This window comes from Enhydra lutris, unplaced genomic scaffold (assembly GCF_002288905.1).
Source record: "Enhydra lutris kenyoni isolate GAN:26980312 unplaced genomic scaffold, ASM228890v2 scaffoldscaffold15, whole genome shotgun sequence".
In the NCBI taxonomy this organism is placed as follows: domain Eukaryota; kingdom Metazoa; phylum Chordata; class Mammalia; order Carnivora; family Mustelidae; genus Enhydra; species Enhydra lutris.
This window is the reverse complement of record NW_019154099.1, coordinates 2,754,740-2,775,529: the sequence shown is the minus strand read 5'-3', so window position 1 is coordinate 2,775,529 and position 20,790 is coordinate 2,754,740. Positions and strand designations below refer to the sequence as shown.

Here is a 20,790-nt window from a genome sequence, read left to right as displayed (position 1 = left end):
TCCCTGCTGAGCAGAGAGCCCGATGCGGGACTCGATCCCAGGACCCTGAGATCATGACCTGAGCCGAAGGCAGCGGCTTAACCCACTGAGCCACCCAGGCGCCCCTCACATTGTGTTTCAAAACATCAGAGTCTGAAGCTGTGTTTTGAATAGCGGCCAAACCTCAAAAAACACAGCTCTGAGTTTGATCCTGAGCCCATAAAATCTGAAGACTTGCAATCTCAACCACAAGTCTTTTTTTTTAACTTCATAAAAATATGCAGAAGTGGTTCTTTTCTGTCAGCAATTTTAAGGTTTAAAGGATTAGATTAAAAATTTATGGCTATAAAGTAATGAGATTTTCTTTTTAAACAATTTTAACTCAAAGGTCTGCCTCCTCACTAGCCCTTATTCCTGTAACAGTAGGATCCTCTAGTACTTTCCTCATCCTCATGGGCCACTTTGCTCTGGATTCCTGAAGGAGAAATGGGTTCGTCACAAAGACTGCCAAGGCAGTTCCTGCTACTCAATCTAAGCCACTGCAGCTCTGGATCCCAAACCCCTTCTCCAAGCTCCTCTCAACCCTGTTCACGGTCTTGCCTCCCACCACTAGTTACTTCCAAAAACCCTTCCTCTGTTATGGTTCTGGAGACACTTTCCCTCACTCCAAAGCGTTCTCCTATTTTTCTTCTATTTCCTATTCCTATTGATCTTAGCCAAAGAGAGGGCCTTTCTCAAATTTCTGTTGATTTACTCTGCAAAAGAAATCTAAGCTCTTCTCTTTCAGTCTTTTCCTTCCAGACATTGTTTAGAGACCTAACCTTCCACAACTAACAAAAAAAGCCCATTTAGGTGTCCTCTAAACAAAAATTCATTTTTCTCTGTAAGGAATACTCCATTCTTTTAGGTTATCTGGCAAAAGCTACAGCCCAACCCTAAATAATAGTTTTTTCTCCCTGTTATAAACATATACCAAAAATTTAACAGTCAAATAACTGTTGTACTCTCCAACAAACCCCCAGAGATGGCTATGCACTTACTAGAATGCTTATCACCACTTGTGAAATACCTTCTAAACCATTTACTAATTCAACAAGAAAAGTGGCTTATTGCTGTGCTCAGAACATCTTCCTTTGGTCTAATTTTCTTACTTTTTCTTCAGTCTCTCATTCTCAAGCCTACATTCATTCATTCACTCAACCAACCAGTGTACATGGCACTAGCTGTGGGAAACAGGATCCTAGTACTCAAGATACTTTCAGTCCAGAAGGGGCTGTACCAGTTCTACCTCTGAACTAAGACACAAGGAGGGCAGAGTTGTGTGTGATTAGACTGCGCGATTAGACTGCGGCTCTAAAGTTAGGACAGGTTTTATCAAGTTGTCATTATCTTATGTGGGTACTTTAGTCTTGAAATGCAAAGCTGCTACTTACAGATTAACCATTAGGACTTTCAATCGGTTAAGTGTCTGCTTTTGGCTCAGGTCATGATCCCAGGGTCCTGGGATTGAATCCTGTGTGGGCTTCTTGCTCAGCAAGGAACCTGATTCTCCCTCTACCTGCTTCTCCCTCTGCCTGCCACTCCCCTGCTTGTGCTCTCTGACGAAAAACAAACAAAAACTCTTCAATAAATTTATTTATTTTTAGTACCCCTGTAAAATAAGGGAAACTTGTATAACTATTTCTTATTGTTCCTCTTTTGTTATTTAAGCCAATGCTAAGCAAAGCCATAAGGTACCCAAAGTCTGTCTTGATATACTCGTATTCCCTGATTCTTGGATAGCACCTTGAACTACACTACTCTGTGGCTGCTCAAGACTTCCTTAGTTCACTGGGCCTGATGACATCTTGTGCCTGACTCATTCCTCAAAATATAACCATCCTTGGTCATATTCCTTCCAGCATCCAATGGCATATTGGGCTAATCTCATAAACCAACTCAAGCTAACATATTAATTAATGATAATAATAGTTTAATACATTTCTACTTTCAGGAAAAAGTGTGAAACAATAGGAGATTTATAGAAATTTAATATGATAATCCAATAATAAGGAGTATTTTTCCCATTTATGGTCACTGACCAACTAAATCTAAAATTAAAGTAATAAACAAAAAAAAGTCAAGGGTTATAACAAAAATAAACCAGTTTACATTTAACATTAGTTTGAGAAAGGGAGGAAAATGAGAACAAGTATATTCTGACATTTGTGTATAGTCTACACATGTATATATTGTTCTTATACAACATATATATATACATATATTCAGTTTAATATTTAAAGTAGTGCTGTAAGTTCATACTTTTCCTATTTTAGAGATGACAAAAGTTGGTCTTAAAGAGGTTACATTACTATCAAATAGCCCAGCAGGGACGCTAAACAATTCTAATCCCAAGTATTTTTCCACTGTGCACAACTCCTTTCAGTGTTCATTATCTCACTTGAAACTGAATAGAAAAACCATGAAAACACACAGATGCAATGATAAAACTACACTTCATTCCACATATGGCCAGTTTAAAAAGCGAGGAGTAAGATGGGGAGGGAGAGTGAGCACGCCAGGCAAGAGAAAAAAGTAGACAAAGAGATTACTGAGTAGAAATGTCAAAGATAGAAAAATAGGTAAGGGAGGGAAAGAAAGAAAAAGACAGGTGTGTCTGAAAGGAAGGATGAGTTGTGGGGTCCTCCAGTCGGGGTCTGCGTCCAGCCCACACACCTGGCTTCCCATCTCAAGAGCAGTCTTGCTCTGTGTTCCTCATCCTGCCAGTCAGCCAAGCTGAAGCCATCCAGAGAGCTGTGGGCTAGTATTTCCACAGATCCCCAGAGCCCTAACCTTATCTTGGTCTAATCACTGTAATTACCATAATTAGTTTTCCTTTCCTTTTCCCAGGGATAAAACTAAAAGCTATTTCAGAAATCTGCATTTTTGGGGTGACTGGGTGGCTCAGAGGGTTAAAGCTCCTGCCTTTGGCTCAGGTCATGATCCCAGAGTCCTGGGATTGAGCCCCTCATCATCGGGCTCTCTGCTCAGTGGGGAGCCTGCTTCCTCCTCTCTCTGCCTACTTGTGATCTCTGTCTGTCAAATAAATAAATAAATAATCTTAAAAAAAAAAAAAAAGAAATCTGCATTTCATCCATCTCTGAGAATCAGTGAAAACTCAAGCTCTTAGTATGAGGGTAGTAACAAAAACAATAAATCAAAACCAAGACTTCTATCACCAAAATAGCCAATGGTCAAACATGCCTTACACACACAGTGTTTACTGAAAAACCACCGTTCTCAGTCATATTTATCATAGATAATAAAACGCCTACATCTCTTCACCACTCATATTTCTAAGTTTTTGTTTTATTTAGCTCACTTATTATTCAGGTAAACTAGGTATAACTGCTTTCAAAATGAGATATGTATCCTATATTGCTAGCATTCAACAAACTTCTGAAATCACTGGTATAATATTTTAACTAAATGAACAAGCATGAGAGACACCGAGTTTGAATCCCAGCTTTGGCTCTTAGTATCCAAGTGACTGCACAAATTACTTAATAGCTTTGAACTTTAGGTTCTTCATCTATAAAACGAGGCTCATCATATAGTACCAATCACACAGGTGATTCTTCATAAAGGAATTCCAAAGGAATTCCTTCCTTTAAGAAGGAAAGGAGATGAGTGCTTAGAACTGTATAACATGTAGTAAGCACTCAATGTCATCATTATTATTACCATTATTATTGATGTCCACTAGCCTTGCCTCCTAGTTGCAGAAAACTTAACCATAAGATATCTTTTTACCTTAATAAAGAAATTTGAGAAGTTTTAGAAAAATACTGGGTTTATATGTAATAGATGAAGAGTAATAATAGAAACAAAGTCAAATATTTATGATTGTATACACTGAACTTGCAAAGCAGCAGCAGCACCCTTTTACAAATGGTTTACCTCGAAGTCTATGAGCTGTAGGTCAGCAATCAGGGTCACCAGCAGCCCACTATTATAGAGCTCTTGTGCGAGCTGGGCCACAGCTTCTGTGGGGGGTTCCTTGTCATTTGTGCCACACAGAATCTCTTTCATTGCTTGCAGTGATTTCGACACTTCCTCTGAAGCCTGGTGACCAAAAAAATATGCTCACAGTGAAGAGGGAATGAAAATTTTCAAGCCATAAACAAACAAACCAAAAAACCCCACTTCTTGGATTCTGTTCATTTATGATCAAAGAACACTATACAGTTACAAGCAACCAAAAAACTGTTTGACAGTGATTTTTTTATTTTGAAAAATGTTGCAAAAATGTATTTATGTTAAAAAAGTCTCTGGTATTTCTATTTGGTCAACATAATCAAAACACTCTTCCTTTAAAACCTACTCAGATATAGCCTAACTAATCTAGTCATTAACTATAAATTTTACTCTTAAAAATTAAAATGACTGGGGCGCCTAGGTGGCTCAGTGGGTTAAACCTCTGCCTTCGGCTTGGGTCGTGGTCCCAGGGTCCTGGGGTCAAGTCCCGAGTCGGGCTCTCTGCTCAGCAGGGAGCCTGCTTCCTCCTCTCTCTCTGCCTGCCTCTCTGCCTACTTGTGATCTCTCTCCCTCTCTGTGAAATGAATAAATAAAATATTAAACAAAATTAAAGTGACTGTTTTTGAAGACTTATCAGTAGCTATGGGTCTTAATTAAAAGCATTTGTCAAGGTTTTCAACAAGTTCCTATCACTCTAATTTTTTAATGGACAATGTAGTAAACCTGAATTGTCAAAACACACGGTCAAATTATCAAAACCCATTAACTTTGTTAATCCACTTGTTTCTCCCACATAATCATCACCTTTTTTTGCTCTCTGTGAAACTTAAAAACAACAAAAAAACCCACTTCTCTATATTGTGAAGAGTAATAGGGAAATCCACAGATGAGTGGGTGCTCAGGCCTAGGGAGGGGACAATGAGGAATGACTGCCAACTGGTACAGGATTTCTTTTGGGGGTGATGAAAATATTCTTGAATTAGATACTGGTGATGGTTGTAGAACCTTTGAGAATACTAAAAATCAGTGAACTGTACACGTTAAAGAGGCAGATTGTATGGGATGTGAATTTATTCAATACATTTTTTCAAAATTAATACAGGTGAGCAAAAGAGAATAGGCCAAAAAGTTAACAATTTAATCTGCTGAATATTTTTTAAAGAAATATAGTTTTATTACTTTGAAGTATGGTTCTGTAATCATTATAACTGAGGAAGGGAATAAAGAGAATAAGGCAGATTAAATACAAATAATTCATAGTAGCATGACTACTTTAAAAAATAATTTCCAGATACATCTTATGATCTGACTGAAACAATTCTTAATTTATTAAAAGGCTGGAAGTTTCTTTAAGGGTGATATTTAGCCACAAAAGAGTGCTTTAAATTATATGCAGTTAAGAATAATTATAAAGCAAACTTCTGTGTGCCCGTAACACAGATTAACAGCAGAAAACTTCCAGAAATCCTGAAGTCACCTGAATGCAGCCTTTTTAACCTAGAAGTAAATGTTTTCATGTTTTTGACGACAATCATTTCTTTACTTTTCTTTATATTTTCTAACCTGTATTTGCATCACAAAACAACATAGTTGAGCTCTGCCAATTTTGAACTTTTTGGAATAACACCTGGGACCTCTTACGAGGTGCTTCTGTTGCTATTATAGATGTGAGGTCCATCCATGCAGCTGCACGGAGGCAGCAGCGTTTTAATTTTCTTTGCTCTCAAGTTTTCTACTGATGGCTGGACCCCAGTTCATCAGTTCTACTTTTGATGGACATTTAGGTGGTTTCCATTGAGGGATTATTAGGAACAGCAACGTATGAACACTCTTGTACGCGCATCCTGGTACACAAGTGCAAGATCATCTCTAGAGTTTATATGTAGGAGTAGAACTGCAGGGTTTTAACACAGGTACAACCTCAGATTTGACAGATGATACCAGCTGGTTCCCAAAGCAGTGACACCAATTTATACCTTATCCCTCACAGTGGAGGAAAGTTCCCATTGCTCTCCATCCTCGCCAACACTTAGTATCATCAGACATTTTTCATTTTTGCCAGGAGGTGAGTGTGTAATATGAATGTACGTGGTTTTAACTGGCCTTTTCCTGACTACTCATGAAAACGAGTATCTTTTTATGTTTTTTCTATCTTATGCAGATTTACTGTAATTTACTAGTAAATTTGGGTTTACTCTTTTATGAAGGTCATTTCTTCTATCTAATTGAGCCAATATTTGATTCAATACTACAAGTACACAAGAATTAAAAATACACTTCTACATCCCTTACAAGATGCAGGATAAAACATTATATCTCTACATCCCTACAAGATCCAAGATTTTATTTTTACCCTGGGATAGGAAGATACTGTGAACTGAAGGATATTTATTTTCTAGATCTCTTAAGTGTTGCCATAAACCAACCAGTCACTTTAGAAAGAAATTGAATACGTAGGATCCAACATCCTATGGAAGGAACAAAATAAAAGAACAACAACAACAAAAACCTTACCTATGAGGAAATCCTGCTTAGTAGGACCTTTAAAAAATGTTAAAATGAGGTTGCACTGTCATAGAAACTATCAGGTGATCTTTAAATAAAAATGTTCTATCCTTCCTGTCAGTTTAGCATTATATACCTGTGTAGCCCCTTAGATTTTTAAGCTCTGTAGTCTAGAGGGATCCAAGTTTTGTCAGAGGCTGAAGATAGTGAACCAAGGGTTCAAGGCAAGAGTCAACAACAGCATAAAACCTGAAATCAATTTATATGTATTCATAGAGACCTTATGTGCACATCACAGACCATATTTGGGGATTCTTCATCAAGCTTTTACATTGGTTTTTGGTTTTGGAAAACATGCATCTGAATAATAATATTATCATTTTAGTTCATACCTTGTCGGTTTTTTTTTCCTGCTTTTCCAAAATCGCCAAGTTGTCTTTCAGAGCTTTCACAATTTCTGCTGGATTTTTGTGTGATTTACTAAACAAAGGCATTTTTTTCATCTATAGAAATTTCCTCTTCCAATACAGAATGCTACAAACAAACAAATAAGCAAACAAGAATCGCGAATTTAACTTTTTAAAATTTTATCTAAAATTTTGTTTACATCCCAGTTAGTTAACAGAAGTGTAATATTAGCTCCTGATGTATAATATAGTGATTCAACACCTCCATACAACACCCACTGCTCATCACAAGTGCCCTCCTGAATCCCTGTCACCTATTTCACCCATGCCCCCACCCACTTCCCTGCTGGTAACCATCAGTTTGTTCTCTAGAGTTAAGAATCTGTTTCTTGGGTGCCTGGGTGGCTCAGTTGGTTAAAGCCTCTGCCCTCAGCTCAGGTCATGGTCCCAGGGTCCTGGGATCGAGGCCCGCATTGGGCTCTCTGCTCAGCAGGGAGCCTGCTTCCTCCTCTCTCTCTGACTGCCTCTCTGCCTACTTGTGATCTCTCTCTCTGTCAAATAAATAAATAAAATCTTTAAAAAAAAAAAAGAATCTGTTCCTTGGGGGGAAAAAAAAGAATCTGTTTCTTGGTTTGCCTCTCTCTCTCTTTTTTCCTCTTTGCTCATTTGTTTCTTAAATTTCACATACGAGTGAAATCGTATGGCATTTGTCTTAATCTGACTGACTTATTTCACTTAGTATAATACTTTCTAGATCCATCAACGTTGCAGAGGCAAGATTTCATTCTTTTTATGGCTGAATAATACTCCATTGTGTGTGTGTGTGTGTGTGTGTGTGTGTGTGTGTGTGTGTATCACATCTTTATCCATTCATCAACTGATGGACACTTGGGCTGCTTCCATAATTTGGCTATTGTTGATAATGCTTCCATAAACATCAGGGTGCATGTATCCCTTTGAATTAGTCTTTTTGTATTCATTGGGTAAATACCTAGTACTGTGATTGCTGGATTTTAGGAGAGTTCTATTTTTAACTTTGTGAGGAACCTCCAACTTGTTTTCCAGCATGGCTGTCACCAGTTTGTAAAGAATTTAACTCTTAACATGATTAAATTGTTATACCAAAATGTCTTATGTTTTCAAAAACCCTAATTCAATAATTTGAAACATTAATATTGATCAAACTAAAATTAGTTTCACCAAGTTTTACACCAAATTTAAATACATATATATATATATTTTTTTTTAAAGATTTTTATTTATTTGACAGATCACAAGCAGGCAGAGAGGCAGGCAGAGAGAGAGAGGAGGAGGAGGCAGGCTCCCTGCTGAGCAGAGAGCCCGACGTGAGGCTCGATCCCAGGACCCCGGGGACCATGACCTGAGCCGAAGGCAGAGGCTTCAACCACTGAGCCACCCAGGCGCCCATAAATACATATATATTTTTTAAGACAGGTATTTTTAAAACTTCGCCTAAAACTTTTTATTCAAAGTTTAAAATTTTTTCTAAAATACAAATACAAGGATTAGGGAAAGAGTCCCACTGGGAAAAGGAGTACTTTTAGAGAATAAGCTAATACTTAAAACTAGATTTTTCAACTAATGAGAGTGCTGCTGCCAGCAATGACGGTGATAGATAAAATAAAACATGTAAAACAAAACTGAGATTAGGATCCACATACTGCGGTAAGGCAATATTTAATGCTACCCATGACAATCACAAAATCGCAAGGTAAAATTATTTTAAAATCTGATCTGTTCTTTATTTACTCTTCAAACATTCAGCTGGCCATACTCACTGAGGAAATGAAGACCACCATGGTGGAGGGTGAGGAGAGTGAGGAAAAGGAGTATTAATTCTTGTTTTTGAGAACATCTATTTACATAGAGCAGAGAAAGCTGAATATGGCTGTCATTGCCCTACCATAATGTAATTATTTAGGAAGAAAATCATAACTGAAGTTTCCAGTTAGGAGAGGCATATTCACATACTTTATAGTTATTGGCAAAAATGTTTCAAACATTACAGAAACATGATATACCAAGTCAAAGTCTTCCATTAACCAACCACTCAGAGATAACAAATATATCAGTTTGGTCTATGTTCCTTCTGAATTTTTTCTTATATATAATATTAGATACATTTTTAAACAAAAATAGAGTAATACTAAACATAGTATTTTGTAACTTTTTTCCACTTGTTATATCTTGAATACCAGTCTATGAGTATATATTTAGATCTCCTACAATTGTATACAATATAGTATTCTATTATACAGATATGAATTATGTGGAAATTTCTTATTAAATTACTATATAATTTTATTAATACTCTATTAATGGACATTTGGGTTAATTCTATTTTTTCTAATATTTTTCTGATTAACAATGATGCAATTAGTCAATGGAGGATATTATACAAATGCTCTTTTTCTGATTAACAATGTTGCACTTAGTCAATGGAGGATATTATCCAAGTGTGTATACACAAATGTGCACCAGTGGATAGCAGCACTCTACCTAGCTATTCCTGTGGCATAACCATAGCTATGGTTCTAAATCCCTAATCCCCCTAAAATCCGATTTCCCAAATCTGGCTCTCTAGAACTTGTCATTCTGTGAGCTACCTTATATCCGTCCAATAAATTCCTTCAGAATTTGTTGTTTATAATCAAGAATTCCAATGGGAGGGGCGCCTGGGTGGCTCAGTTGGTTGAAGGTCTGCCTTCAGCTCAGGTCGTGATCCCAAGGGTCCAGGGATCGAGCCCATCCGGCTCCCTGCTCAGCGTAGAGCCTGCTTCTCCCTCTCCCTCTGCCTGCCGCTCTGTCTACTTGTGCTCTCTAGCTCTATGTCAAATAAATAAATCTTTAAAAAAAAATTCCAATGGGACATATAGATGTTATGAAGTAGAAATCAAAACAGTTAGTGTGAATTTTGATGATAAAACAAAAGACTTAAATTCTCATTTTCAGAAGACATGGTGTTTTCGACAGGGGTGCCTCAACTCCCCAGTGTGGGGAGACTAAGTCAGAGGGGAACCTGTCCACTCTTGGGGCAAGGATAAGTTTGAAAAACAAGAGACTCCAGGCGGCCTCTAAGGCAGATACTGAAAGCTGACAGAGCATTGAAAGATAAAGCATGTGAAGATCACAATGATTCTCACAGTAGGCAGTGTCAGGTGCAAAAAGAGAGTCAGAACATTGTATCATGTACCTTTATACAATTCAAGAACAAAATTGTAAAGACACACTAGATTTTACTTTAGTAGTCAGCCCTACACATCAATAAATGAAGGTGGAGTATATTTAAAAGCATATGTACTGTGGTAGTAGAGTGGGTGCTGAACCAATCATTAGATAAGTTGGGCAGAGCAAGCCAACTGTTGCTTCTTACCTAAGTGATCTTGGGCACAGATCCTTAAGGCTCTGTGATCTCATCTGTAAATGGAGATGATAACATCTCCCTTTCAGTGTTGAGACGATTAAAGGTAAGTAGAACATCTTGCACAGGGCCTTGTATAAATAAAGTACTCTACAATGTTTAGCTGCTATTATTACAAAAAGTTCTATGATATAATGAATGATTTCACAAAAGAGAAAGGCATACTAATTGAGACATGATATTGTCTTAAGTGTTCTAGACACATCTGTGTCCTTGAATCACTTACACATTTTTTTCTTTTAAAAAATATAATTTATTCTTTAAAGGTTAAATATTTAATGTTTAAATACTTAGCATTAGAAGTTTTTTTTAGGGGCACCTGGGTGGCTCAGTGGGTTAAAGCCTCTGCCTTCGGCTCAGGTCATGATCCCAGGGTCTTGGGATCGAGCCCCACATCGGGCTCTTTGCTCAGCAGGGAGCCTGCTTCCCTTCCTCTCTCTCTGCCTGCCTCTCTGTCTACTTGTGATCTCTGTCAAATAAATAAATAAAATATTTTTTAAAAAGTTTTTTTAAAATGCTAAATGCATTTGTATAATTGTTCATTTCTTCATATAGTTCTACTGCACTAAGGAAAAGATAATTGACTGTGAGAATTCCAACTAAATACTCCTGACATCAAAATAGAGTACAAATAAGAATATGGTATCATGCATGGGGTGCCTGAGTGGCTCAGTCAATTAAGTGTCTTCCTTTGGCTCAGGTCATGATCCTGGGGTCCTGGGATCGAGACCCACATGGGCTCCCTGCTTAGTTGGGAGCCTGCTTCTGCCTCTGCCTCTCCCCCTGCTTGTGCTCTCTGCCCCCCTCTCTGTCTCTGTCAAATAAATAAAATCTTTAAAAAAATAAAAAAGAATATGGTCATGTATATGTGATATGACATGATTTTTTTCCAGTACCTGTTGCTCTGCTCAGTTCTCAATGTATCAGGCTAATTCTAATGCTAATTCTGGTAATATCACAAATGTTTTCAGGACTCCCATGGTAGTTAGCCACCATTTTCTGATTTGCTGTCTTCCAACTTTCTATTTGCCTGTTGATTTGTTCATTTATTCACTCACTTGTTCATTGAACAAACAATCTGAGTAAATACTAAGCATGGACACTTTGCTAAATACCTGGGATAGAGTTATGAACAAGAAAAATACAATCCTTGCTCTTTTGAAATTATTATTAAACAGGGAAAGTTAACATTTTGGGGGCAATAAAATTATATAACAGAGGAAAAACACACAGTATAATGCCTCTTAATACAGTACTCCTTTTTTGAATTTGTTATTTTCATATTTTAAGTATACCTATTTTCTACAACTATAATATAAAATTAGTTTAATAATGTTTTAAAATTTCATTGGACCATTATTCTTCAATTCTGGGATCCATATTATGAGGGAAATCAAGACCTATATCTCAAACTATGCAGCTCCAGCCCCCGGTCCCCTATAAATTTTGGCAAAACTCTCCTAACTGCTCTGTTCTCCTCAGACCATAACCAGTCCCGTCCCACCCCCAGACTGAACACCTTCCTGTATCACCCTCAAACCCAGGGCTGCCCTTTCTACTCCCTGGGCAACCATGCTGGACACTTGTATGTGCATCCACCCCAATCACATCATTTACTCCACTGTTATTTAAAAAATGAGCCAACTGGCACTCAGCACTACCTACTAAACAAATACAAGGTAGTTAAACCCCTGTCTAGTTCTGAATTGGTAACTGATCCACTATGATTCAGAAATTACCACCCTTGCCCAGCTGTCATTTGTCCTATCTATAAAGTGAGGGGATTCTTTTTTTTTTTTTAAGATTTTATTTATTTATTTGACAGAGAGAGATCACAAGTAGACAGAGAGGCAGGTAGAGAAAGAGAGAGAGAGGGAAGCAGGCTCCCTGCTGAGGGCGGGGCTCGATCCCAGGACCCTGAGATCATGACCTGAGCCGAAGGCAGCAGCTTAACCCACTGAGCCACCCAGGGGCCCCAAGGGGATTCTTTTAAAAAAAAAAAATTTAACTGTAAATTCACCTAGTCATATCATCTAACTCCTATTTTTCCATTTCATTTATGAAGATATCAAAACAAATCTGCCAAATCTGTTTTGGGAAAGTCCAGATACATTGCCTTTATATTAATACTGGTTTAGTTATTTTATTTATTGCATCCCCATGACTTATTTATTTTTTATAACTAGAACTTTGTACTTTTTGACCCCCCTCACCCATTTCATCCACCCCCACCCCTACCTCTGACAATCACTAATTTGTTCTCTGTATCTGAGCTTGACATTTTTTTTTAATTCCACTCACAGGTGAGCCCATACAATATTTGTCTTTCTCTGTCTGAATTATTTCACTTAGCATAATGTCCTCAAGTTCCTTCCATATGGACAAATGGCAAGAATTCACTTTTTATGGGTGAATAATATTTATGGGTGTATTATACATATATAAGCACGTTTTCTTTGTCCATTCATCTACTGACTGGCATTTAGGTTCTTTCCATTTCTTGGTAAATAACGCCGCAATGAACATGGTGATGCATATAGCTTTTCACATTAGTATTTTTATTTTCTTCTCATAAATAACCAGAAGTAGAACTGCTGGATCATATGATAGTTCTAATTTCAATTTTTTTGAGGACCTCCATACTCAAAGAGTGGGTTCTTAAAGGGCATCACCCTTTGAAAATAGCTACGTTATATACAGTGAGCTCCAGGTGATTCATCACTGGTCCACATCCATTCTAAATCTTAAACTCCTACTATCTATCCATCATGGCCTAAGATAAAGTGCTTAAGGCAGAAACAAAAGGAATGGCCGAGTCCTGAAAATGGTGCCTTCTGGGGATAAAAGGGTAGTAGGAATTTTTCTATAAAGTCTACCTCAGAGTTTTTAGACTATACATTGTATTTCAGCAAAGCAGGAAGCAGGGACAGGAGAGGATGCCATATTAAGTACAACAGACTAACTCTAGAGGAATGCCTCTTAGGAACTGAAAACTATGTAGGCTGTGCATACCAACATGCCCTCCAGCGTAGTGCTGACAGTGGGCCATGCAGCAAACAAATGTCCGTGGACTAACACTGGCCCTTTTGTACTTTTCCATTGTCAAGAGTGAATAAACAGAATAAACAACAAATAATGTAGGTTCTATTAAAAAAAAAAAAAAAAAAAGCAGCCCAAGAAAGAGAAGAAATGCCCTGTGGACTTAAGACAGGAAAGGTTGCTTCCAAAATTAATTCTCTGTAGGAGACAGAACAGACAATAACTGACAAAAAAAGAAAAGGACTTAAACTAAAAGCTGCAAAGATAAAAGATGAGAAACACACACACATATATATACACACATATACAGATAACACCCCAAATACAGCATGGTAATCCAAATCTTCATAGAGCAGAAATGACCCTATGGAAAATTGACTAAGGACAACTGAGAGGTAAAAAATGAGTGAGGCTACATTTATTCATTCAAAAAATATTTACTGAGCACCTACAATATGTATATTATAGAGATATGGAAAAGATAAAATGATCCTATAAAAACAGGTATTTTAAAAAGTGAAGCAGAAGCAACAAAGATGTAACAGTTTAAGCAGAAAAAAGAGCTAAACCTCATCACTTAAAGAGCTCTTCTAGTTGAGATTAATGGTGACCCCCCAGATTCAGTGTCTTGTGGCTTTTAAAAGAAACAAACATTATACTTTCAAAGCTCATTCCTACAAAATGACCTTAACAACAAAGGATAAAAATCAAGTTGCCTTTGAACGTCCATAAAGCTAAATATCATCAGAACAAAGAGAAAACCTACAGAGTTCTGAGAGAGTCTATAGCCTCATAACTGAATCCTTAGCCAACATATTTATGTGTGAATAGATTGTGTATGCTTACTAAAAATTTTATAAAAAGATGACATGGAATCAAGCCCACAAGAGTTTAACAAAATAAATGGTAAAAATCGAAATAATTCTTGAAAGGAAGCCTTGATATTGTTGGTAGGACATGTAGGAGGGTGAGAATCTACAATTATAATTAATTCATAGGGGAATAAAAATAAGTAAGGATTCAAGTTAAAAAGGAAACCACCCCAAAAGTCTCCAAGAAAAGGAGGATCAAAATAATAGCAATAGAAGCAGAAATTAACTGAATCAAAAAAGTAAAAGGACAAGAAAATCTCTGGTAGCTATTTGGTCCCTGTTTCTCGTGGTGATAGACCTGTCTGTTCTACTTCCCATCCCACCATACCCAAAGGGTGGGAACATGACAGGTGTAGCCAGAGTATTCTTTCCACTGCCCTGGCTACAGCAGTTGGCTCACAAGTGGATTGTGACAACATCAAACTAATCAAAATGCTTCAACAGGACTTTTCCCTTAGGTATTTTAATCTAATTAAAATATATGGGGCATACAGATGAAGAAATAGAGAACAGCCTAACAAGCTCCTGTGTATTTACCACCCAGCTCAAAACAGAAAAACTGAAGCAACCCCCTTCATACACCTCCCTGATCCCGGCCCCCTCTGGCTCATTCTGGTGGGACTATTACTTGAATATTAATTTAGCAGTGTGGCTCTAGAACCCTTAAATGTTCACAACCTCTGATTTAGTAAGTAATTCTTGCTTCTGGCAATCTGTCTTAACAAAGTAAACTAAAATAAGGGTTGTCTTTGTAACATTTTTAAAAACATTTTAACATCTGTGAAATTGAGGTGTTTCTTACAACTGAGGGGATTTTACCTTCCTTAACAGTTTTTTTCTTTCTTTCTTAGTGGTATACAAAGTACATGACTTATAGCCAATCGCTTCTTAGATTTGACGAAATACAGTCTTTGGCTATGAAAATGTTTGCAAAGAATGCGAAATAAAATGGAAATGTTGTTAAAAGCAGTACCCCATACTAGAGAACTATGTAAAAGCAAACAAAACACAAGTACACAAAGGCTATGCATAGAAAAAAATTTACAAAAGTTAATGGTGATTGTCTCTGGGTAATTGGCTTATGGATGCTAAATTTTCCTTTTCCTTCAAATTTTCTTTTTTCCAAGCTTTGTTTAATATCCCATGCAAATACTTTCATAATGGAAACACCTTCTCATAAATGATATTTTTAATGACTAAACAACTGTGTTTTAAAGTTCAAACTGTGGAATATCTGATCACCATGTCTTTTCAAAGCATTAGTCAAACAAATATGATTTCTGTTAGTTTGGCTATGAAATTTCATAAAGAGTAGAACTTGGCTCAGAATCTGGAGAGAGAGCCAAAATAAATTATTCACCTCTGCTCCCAGGGAACTCAGGCCCTGTAGACTTTATAGTAGATTTTGGCAGCATTTCTTTTTCTAATACACAGCAAAATATTTCATATTCCTAACTTATGTGTGAGCGTCATTAAAGATGGCCCAAAGTTAATCACTCTGAATATGTTCAGTGACATTAAGTGCAGAGGAGTGCTTACAGGGGAAGGGAAAAAGAGAAGCTAGGAGAAAAGGTCATTTGGGACATTCAATTCCCTTCTTTTTATTCCTTAAAATATTGAAAGGAAAATACATGTTTATTTCTAAATGGCTAATGAGTATTTCCACGCCTTTATGTTTAACCTCCAATTGTACTATTCAAAAATAGTTCTAATTTCAAAGGTTTCCCACAAAAGTTTAAGAGCGAGAAATTTATCTCTGAAGCCAAGAAAAATCTCAAGATTTCCATAGGTAAAACTATAAAAAGTAACCAAACTTCTAACTCACTGTAACAAAACCAACTCAAAAATGAGCCTTCTTTCCTTCCACATAAGTTTATTTTACAATCAACGATGACTGAGAGAGGAACATTTCCAAAATTTTCTTAAAGCTTGCTAATTTAAACCTAAGGCATAAGTACCTTCTCTTAAACTAAAGAAACTAAAATAAACTTAGCACTACATTTTAAAAAAATCACAAAAGTTCAGGAATCACGATTCTTTTATATGCACTCCAAACAGAACTCACAGGTAGAAATGATATAAATCAAAGTGCATCTGTGGCAGATAATTGGGCCTGTAAGATTCATTTTTTAAAAACTAATGAAATGGAGGTTACATTAGTGTATACATTTGTCAATATTCATTAAACTGTTCTCTTCAAATGGTTTAAGGTATATTTTAAAACTGAAAAAGTATACCTACAGGTTCTACTGTATTTGCCATATCCAAATAGTCACCTCTCTCCCCACCGACAATGTCATACCTTAGAAGTGCCTGCACAGAAATAATAAATTACAGAGATATCAATCTAGTTACACATGCTATGACACCAAATCCATTATAGAGCGTATGTGTCAAAGTATCATCTAATTAACGTCTTCTATCCTTTAACGATTCCGTTTTAAAAAAAGATTTTATTCATTTATTTGAGAGAGAGCGTAAGCGAGAGAGCAGGAGAGGGAGAGGGAGAAGCAGACTCCCTACTGAGCAGGAAACCCGATATGGGGCTCGATCCCAGGACCCTGAGATCATGACCTGAGCTGAAGGCAGCCGTTTAACCCACTGAGCCACCCAGGCGCCCCAATGATCCTATTTTAAATACATATGCTAAATGTAATTAGAAGGCACCACAATTAAATACTTTACTAGAAAACCTACAGAAATGAGTGAAATCTGTAGACAATAAAGTATAAATAAGGACTTTCACTGATAATTCTTTTTCTCAGTTCAAAATGACCAAGAATGATTCTGTTTTTATTAAGTTTTATTAACACAGTATGAAGGAGATCTTGACGACTAAAAACAGACAATTTACATAGGAACGGAAAACTCATGAGAATTTTAATGGATCCTCATTCACCTGGAAGCCTTGGCCAGACTTCCTTTGGAATAAAAACTCTTTTATAAGAAGAGAAACCCAAGTCCTTGGGCACTACTCCTGAATTCTAATGTATTGTAACCAGTGAAATAATTTAAAAATAGAACTAGTACATGAACTTAGGAAGACATAGAACTGCTAACTTATTTGTTGTTATAAATAACAACCTACTAGACTATTAATATTCCAGGAAAAAACCACCAGTAACTTCATTCATTAGGTTCATAGTGATTCTACTGACTGCTCCAGTCACTTGTCAGAGCTAAAATTTTCTACACCTATTAACTATTAGTGATTGTCAATGAGTGATAATTCTATATTAGAATTTCACAATCTCAATTTATAGCAGAGGTCTGAAGCTAGGTCAGTGTTCTCAAAACTAGTACCTATAAAAACAACAACAACAACAAAACACTAGTACCTGTAATCAAAGCATCAGATCTCACTGAAATTCATAATTGATATTCTTTACAACAGAATTATCAAAGTAAGTGCGAAATTCACTTTTCTGTTTTAGTCTTTCTTCTAAGCACATATATAATTAACAGTCATCAAATTTTGGTTAAATATTATTATTATGATTATTAAGACAAGGTTTATAGTTTTGAAATAGAAGAAAGTATTTCTTGATCAAATGGAAAAGTTTTCTGCCACTAAAAATCATCTAGTATAAGTGTGCTCTGTGTATTGTTTATTTCATTATATATGTTTATTACATTACCAACTTTTACACTTTGTACTAGAGTACTTTAGAAAAATTTTTAGGACTAGTGTGACTAAACTTGATTTAGATAGACCAAATTTCAGTTTTCCACATAGGCCACATTTCCTCACAGGGGTCCAAGCACACTTAGGCAAATACGTAAAGTTGACACCTTACTTCAGAATGTCCCGTGTACTCAAGATACCAAGCTTGTAAACTTGGTATCATCACCATCCCTGCTCACTCAGGGCTGCCACCAAGTCATACAAGGTCTTCTCTTTTTCTCTAAATAGGCCTATTCTGCACTACTATTGCTTTGTTTGTGCTTCACAATTCAGTCAACACTCGTCAGGCCATATCTTTCTCATAATGAAAACCACATGCCCCTAAACCCCTTTCTTTTTTTGGACATCTTGGAAAAATTACTCAGTTTCCTTTTTTGTGAACCAAAGAAAAAATTTAGTCCTCATCTAGTAACTATTAGGTACCTACTTAATGTGTCACTGAGCTACACTTCATAAATGGGTGATAAGCATAGAAGCAATGGCTAGAAAAGGCCTATAGTAAGGAAAATAAAAATAGCAAATTATAACATGAGATTAGATCTCATACAGGGTGTGCAACCTTGGAAGCTCTTTAAAGTACCTAGAAATCCTGTTTATAAGCATCCTTCCAAAAACCCATCTATCTTATTAAATTTGCTTTTCTTCAAGCATTAGCATCTAGGATAAATAAGAATGTTTTATTCAACCTAATTGTTTTTACATTTAGTTTCGTTACTAGAATTGATTTCCTACTATTTTTCAGGGTGGCAATGGTTTTTCTATAGTGTTGCTAAGATATTTTCTTCAGCTATAATAAAAATCAAAGACTTTTTAAATAATTTTCCAGGGGAGATGGGTCCCAAATTCCCAACAACCCACTCACAATAAACTTCTGAAGTACAAAACATTTGTAAATGGGGAATGACTTATTCTTTGCTGTCATATTTACATTCCTATGGGCTTAAGAAATGATGCCAGCACTAAGGTAATACCAATGACTTAATAGTTTAAAATTAAAAAAAAATATTCTGACAATTGTGAAGCTGTGTGCAAATCTGCCATTGGTCTAAGACCAAGTATGGGAAGTTCTGTGAGGAAGAAAAGTTGGTTTGTGATATTATCTTTATTTTATTTACTTTTGATTTTAAGTGCAAGAAACTGGTCTGGAGAAGGTTTCCCAAGACCAGCTGAGTTTCTTCTTATACATAGGTGAAAGGCTTTAAGAAAAAAAAAAAAAAACCTCACAAAACAAAACCTGTTCTACAGGCTTCTGTACACATAGAGGAAATACAGCCATTTTATATATTATGTCTAGTGTATAAACTCTTTTGATATGCTTACTGACACTCTATAGAAGTTGTCATTCCAGCTAAGTTGTTCTGCCTTAAAGGACTCACTTGAACCACTAAGGACATATTTTTTGATGCTGGCAGAGAGTAAATTCAAAACTTAGCTTAGAATGGTGCATCTCTATGCAATGACTCAGTTTAGCAGCTAACAATATATATTTTCTTCCACCCACAGAGGAATGATTACGTGTCTTCCACTGATGCCTTTAAAAAGACATAAAAAATTAGTATACAATGTCCTATGCTAAGGTTGTACAAATAAAATTTCTCTTGTAATGTGAATACATAATTCACAAGTTTATTTTTCTTTTCTCTGCTATATTGCTGGCATACATATATGCATCTGGCTATAATATTTCTTCAGCAGAGCAACAATGTTATATGAGAGTCTGGTATCAGCAATAGAACAAAATAACTTTGAATCCTTAATTTGAAATCCATGTACATTCATTTTGTATTAAATGGTAAATTTGATATGTAAATTATCTAATTTTTATACTCATTACAGAACCTTGAAAAAATCACGTGTCACTTATTGGATCTAACAGAAGCATTCAACACTTAAATGATATGTCCTTTTAATGAATGGTATCATTAACACTTCTATTTGAATTATGAGAGAATGATGTAACTTACAATAATTGAGAATCCCAAACATCACAATGATAGTTTTAAATTTATTGAACAATAGACAGAAAGAGATAACTTTTGAATTTTCAGGCAGTTGAAAAGGAAACATGAAAAATGGTATACTGCCACTATTTTATTTTTGGAAACTCTTTGTAAATAAAAACCCATTTCCAGAATAAGATATTCCATGGACACAGAATAGTTGGTAATGGTTCAAGTGCCTTAGGCAACAGAGAAGTATTGTTTTGTAGTTGTTGTTTTTTTTTAAACCTCTCCTAGTAACAGCAGTTCATCATGCACAAAGAAACAAGGTAACAACATGATTTAAAATGAATATATAAGCACTAGCTATAAAACCTCAGTGAAAACTGAAGTTTACTACATCAATTTCATTTCTATGAACTAGAATAGATAACCTGGCTGATACTCACCAAATGTTATAGAAATGTCCAAGCTTGTCTAAGCAACAAAAAGTAGACACATGGTGAGGTGCTGAAGACAGCTCTATCTCGGGCTCAAAGCACTTTACATGAAGTAGCTTTATCTTCCATTTAATAGAGGGTGCCTCCTGTTACCAAAAGCGCTGCAGAGCGAAGAGTTTCCACAATTCCCTCTTCACTTTCTCTCTCTCTTTGAAGAGTAACAGTTACCACCGGAAAACGTTAGCAGAAAATGATCACTTGAACGCTCGCACAGGGCAGCTGTAAATTTCCACTCTCTTTGCTTGCTCTCAGATTCCAAGCCTTGCCTGTCTCTTAATCTGTCACAGGCATTTCTGTTTCTGGTCAGACCAGCTTGCTTCTGCCTTCTCCTCTCTCTCTCAAACGCACTCTTTTAGATACATACCACTGTGTAACAGCTCCCTCTTTTTCTTCCTCCCTCCCAA

The 20,790-nt window shown here is 36.4% G+C and overlaps 1 protein-coding gene across 3 annotated transcripts in view; it reads right to left on the bottom strand.

The window, feature by feature from the left end:
• The window catches only part of LOC111147045 (calcium binding protein 39 like), a 114,277-nt gene that overhangs the window by 53,426 nt on the left and 40,061 nt on the right, over positions 1-20,790 (bottom strand). For 2 of the 3 annotated variants that reach the window (XM_022502908.1, XM_022502909.1), the window contains 2 exons: positions 6,894-7,035; positions 3,919-4,083 (listed from right to left, as the gene is read on the bottom strand). In XM_022502908.1, the coding sequence (XP_022358616.1) occupies positions 3,919-4,083; positions 6,894-7,004 (276 nt within the window). In that variant the 5' untranslated portion in view covers positions 7,005-7,035. Of the gene's footprint in view, positions 1-3,918; positions 4,084-6,893; positions 7,036-20,335; positions 20,411-20,790 lie in introns of those variants that run through there. The other variant, XM_022502907.1, reaches the window with a different exon arrangement.